The sequence below is a fragment of the Microtus ochrogaster genome, chromosome 10, assembly GCF_000317375.1.
Source record: "Microtus ochrogaster isolate Prairie Vole_2 chromosome 10, MicOch1.0, whole genome shotgun sequence".
Lineage (NCBI taxonomy): Eukaryota > Metazoa > Chordata > Mammalia > Rodentia > Cricetidae > Microtus > Microtus ochrogaster.
In genome coordinates, this window is record NC_022016.1 from 50,468,097 (window position 1) to 50,472,517 (window position 4,421).

Sequence of the window (4,421 nt, forward strand, 5' to 3'; positions counted from 1 at the left end):
GGGAACTGGGGCCATACTCACATGATGTTCACAGCCACAGCGCAGGCTGACGTGATTAACATGGTACCCCCTTTGATCTCATAATCTCCAGAAATCAGGCGCTGCACAGCCAGGTACACCAGCACCCCAGTTACTACCCAAATGGACAGCACAGACACCAAGGCTCCAAGGATCTCTGGATAAAAGCCCAACCACAGGAACAACCTCAGCCTGGGCCCTAAGGGTGGGAAGGCCTACTCCCTCCATGTAAGCCCCTCCCCACTGCTGTCAGGATCTGGGTGTCTTTGGTGTTTCCTGAAGACATGCCTCATCCCACCAACTCATATATGAGAACTCATATCTAGAATCATTTAGCTCAACCTTGTTTGCTGAACATAGAAGGAAACATATATATATATATGCACACATATATAATATACGTATATATTATATTATAGCGAGCATGGCGGTGTACATCTCTAATTCTAGAATGTGGGCTGCTAAGGCAAAAGGACTGCCTGAATTTGATATTTATGTTTTTTGTGGGCTCACCACATAGATCAGGCTGGCCTTGAACTCAAGAGATTCACCTGCCTCTGCCTCCCTTGTGCGGGGATTAAGGGCATTTACCTAATTTTCCCACCCAAATCAAGGTAAGGTCACTCCTAATTTAATTAAAGGTAACAGAAGAGGGCCCAGACTCCCCAGAGCTGGAGTTAAGTTACAGCTAGGAGCAGTGGATGTCAGCGGCTGAGCCACCTCCAGTTCCTTGTTTTGCTCAACTGACAAATAGAGGCTGAGGACATGGGGCCATCTCTCCCGAGAGGAAAGGGACAGTGCCATCCAGAAGGGAACTAACAGCTTAAGGCAGTGTTTACTGACCTTTCCCTACCCCACAGGGCATCCACAGTGACAGGCAATGCCAGTGCTATTGTCTTTTGTTCTGGGCCACTATTTCCTAAGCAAGAAAGGTGGACTTTGCTTCTCCATTAACTCCCAGATAACTGGCACCAAGTCTGTCCCATCACACTGGGAGTTCCCAGGGGCCAGAGGCCAAAGCAGACACCCCCTTCACCGCAGAAGCTGCTTTCGCGGCCTTACTCCTGGCATTCCTGTCATGGCACAGGCCTCAATTCCAGTCCTTGGGAGGTTGTGACAGTATAGTTACTGCGTTTGACACCAGCCTGGGTTAGACAAGTGAGTTAGAAGCCAGCGTGGACCTATCAACATCCTGTTTATAAAAAAAATGAAAACAAAAACAAACTAGCTGGGTGTGGCACATGTCTGGAATTGCAGGACTTGGGAGGTGGGGACGTGAGGAGGATCAGGAATCTCAGCCAGCCTGGGCTACTAGAGGTGCGGTCTCAAAAAACTGAAAATTCCAAACAAAAACTCTATTCTGACCCGGGCTTTCTCTCTCGGATCAACCCTGTCTGTGGCCCACGAGGGTCCTTACCAGCTCGCTGCCAGCCAAAGTTCATGGTCTTGGTGGCTGGTCGGGAAGACACCCAGAGGGAGAAGAGACTAATGAGCATGCTGGCAAAATCCGTGAGCAGGTGGGCGGCATCAGTCATAATGGCCAGGCTGTGTGCCAGGTATCCACCTGCAAAGTGCGAGCCCGGAATGAAGTTCCCCCAAGGAGTTAACTCCCCCAGTTCTGTACACTGGCTGCTGAGACTCTAAGCCCTGGAAAACACACACTGGGTTCAGGGTCTCTGCACGGTCAGATGCACTGTTAATTCACCCATGGCCTTACCAATGATTTCTCCAATCATGAACACCAGGCAGATGGCAGAGGCCACGTAGAGCTTGCGCCGGGCCATCTGCTTCTTGGAGTCAGGGTGACTACCAGCATCTTTCTGGGCATGGCAATAATGGTTGCTCTGGATGGCCAGCTCAACAGCAGGCAGGTTCACAGGAGGGGCCCTGCCAGCCTCACTCTTCCACAGAGATCCAAAGTATGACCTGGAGGTGAAAGGAAGGGAGAGAAACGCTCAGCCGGGGTCGGGGGTGGGGAGGAGAAAGGGGGGAGGTGGGGGTGGGGAGAGCACAGAGTCAGTCTCTAGGAGTATTGCTGACCCCCGTTGTTTCCAGAAAAAGTTAACAACAGTGCCTGCCAGGTGGTCAGAGGTAAGAAGCCAATGATACAGGGGGATGCTGGGGAAGTGAGTCTTGGGACCTTGTTCTAAGTCGTTCCCTCCTCCTCCACCCCTTCTCAGATCTAGAGGACAGTCTTTAAGAACTAGCCAAAGGGCAGGCCGTCCAGTCGAGCGCAGAGAAAGAGCAGAGTTTGGCTCAAGACAGTAGCCTGGAATGTAGCGCACCGCACCCGAGGGCACAGGGCCTCCCCACCTCAGGGCTGCCTGGGATCAAAGTGCTGGAGTGAAGGCGGGGTTCCAGGCACCCGACTGTGTTCCACTGGGGCGCCCCAGCAGGCAGTGTTCAGGATCTGTATGCTTGGTCAGGTGAGACAGGTGTTCCCCGGGGCTACGAGGCTATCGCCAATTTCCTCTTTCCCTTGCTTCACCCCATCCCTCTGGCGAGATTCCAGGTTCAAGCCCCCGCCCGGACCAAACACAGCCAGGACGGCCAAAGAGGAGGTGCCTGTGATGCCACCCAGATTCCCGCCTCTTGGAGCTTAAACTTACCGGGCTCCGCTCGTGCTCTCCAGCAGGTTCTGCTTGTCCACGGTCGGCATGCCGCCTCTCCCACAGTGCGCCCTCGAAGTTGCGCGCCGGACGATGGCAGCGTGCACTCACCTTCCGCTCGGGTCCCGCCGCTGCGCCCCGCGCCCGCCCGCCCGCTTTATCCCCGGCCCTCACCACCCCGTGTGAAGCCGCCCGCCGCGCGTCGTGTGCAAAAGCCCGCGGGGAGGGGGGAAGGGTGACCGGCTGCAAAGGGAATCGCGACTCTGCCCCCTACACTGATCCCCTGCGTCCCGAGCCTGAAGGAGCCCAGCGGCCGGCGACCAAAAGCTTAAGGGTCTTTGCCGGGAGCAAAGCACTTGCTGAGAGTTGCCCAGAGTTGTTATGTTAGGACTGGGTGACCGAAACCCCCCAGTCAGACTTGGGGTCTGAGTTTCTAGAAAATCGGCCGGGCGTGGTGACGCACGCCTTCAATCCCAACACTCCAGAGAGGAAGCAAAGGTAAGCGGACCTCTGTGAGTTCGAGGCCAGCCTGGTCTCCATAGTAAATTCCAGAATAGTTAGGGCTTCTTTACACAGAGACAACCTGTCTCCAAAAACCAAGAAAGAGAGAGAGGCCTCAGGGCAGGGATGTGACTACTGGCAGGATGACTGAGGACTCTTGAGGCTACGGGTCGGACTTTCAGCTTCGAAGAGAGACTTCCCGGAAGCTTGATCCATCTTCTTTAGCTACGGGCCTGGTTTGCCTCCTTCTGCAGGGCGTGGGGGAGGGTGACTACGTGGGAGGGGTACACGGAGACACGCAGTATCCCAGGGTAGTATCGTTGGGGTCACAGACCCAAGCTTCCCTTGAAAACGCACCAGTTCCTTCTGCCTTGCGCTGAGATTAGGATCTGGAATTGCCGGCTTTATCTCCACCTCTACGAAGAACAGTGTCCTGTTTCGTTGTTTAGGAGAAAACATGGTTACCGGTGTGATGCCACACACACCCGTTTAGACCATAGTCGCATTTTTCTGGGGCTTGGGCCCTATTCCCCCCTCCCCCCAGTGTTGGCCCTCTGATAGGTAGCTTGCCTGTAGTCTGTGGGGGCAGGAGTGAACAGGACAAGACAGGGCAAGGCTAGGGCTGTAGCTCAGCAGGTAGGGTGCTTGCCTGGCCTGCAGGAAGCCTGGAGTTCCCTCCACAGCCCACCTCTATAAAGGTGGAAGGGCAAAAAACAAAACAAAAAAAACATCAGAAGTTCAAGGTTATCCTTGGCTATATAGCTAGCCTGAGGCCAGCCTGGGGTACTTCAGAGCTGTAGGCCCTGTCTCAAAAAGCAACAATAAACCCACACCAAATCTTCTCAGAGGACTGGGTAATAGCAAGTATTTCTGGGCATGGTGCATTGGGCATTCAGCTGACCGGGAAGCAGGGACCAGAGGACTCTTCTCGCAGGATCTCCAGTGGTCTGGCCGGCTTAGCGTTGAGAACCTAGTTGGGTGCCCAAACACCTGTGAAATTAGACTGAAACACGTGACACAGCTGCACACACCTGTCACCACAGGGATTAAGGAGCCTTAGGCAGAAGGAGCTCGGAGTTTGAGGGTAGCCTGGACAATTTACTGGGACCCTGTTTGACTTAGGACTGTCTCCCTACGTAACCTAGGCAGGCTTGGAATTTGTGAACCTCGGGGGATTGCGAGGTAGTGCTCCCCCCCAACCCCCGCCAACAGCAGAAGAAACTAAAATCTCTTTTTTTTGTTGTTGTTTTTCGAGACAGGGTTTCTCTGTGGTTTTGGGACAACTCATAGACA

General features: G+C 54.0%; 1 protein-coding gene across 3 annotated transcripts in view; it reads right to left on the reverse strand.

Moving 5' to 3' along the window:
- Positions 1 to 2,677, reverse strand: part of Slc30a2 (solute carrier family 30 member 2) — an 8,154-nt gene extending 5,477 nt beyond the window's left edge. Inside the window, exons 1-4 of one of the 3 annotated variants that reach the window (XM_005353074.1) lie at positions 2,628 to 2,677; positions 1,736 to 1,944; positions 1,436 to 1,582; positions 22 to 175 (exon numbers count right to left, since the gene is read on the reverse strand). In XM_005353074.1, coding sequence (XP_005353131.1) covers positions 22 to 175; positions 1,436 to 1,582; positions 1,736 to 1,944; positions 2,628 to 2,677 — 560 coding nt within the window. Of the gene's footprint in view, positions 1 to 21; positions 176 to 1,435; positions 1,583 to 1,735; positions 1,945 to 2,627 lie in introns of those variants that run through there. The other 2 variants (XM_026782304.1, XM_026782305.1) reach the window with 2 other exon arrangements.
- Between the last annotated feature and the right edge of the window lie 1,744 nt (positions 2,678 to 4,421).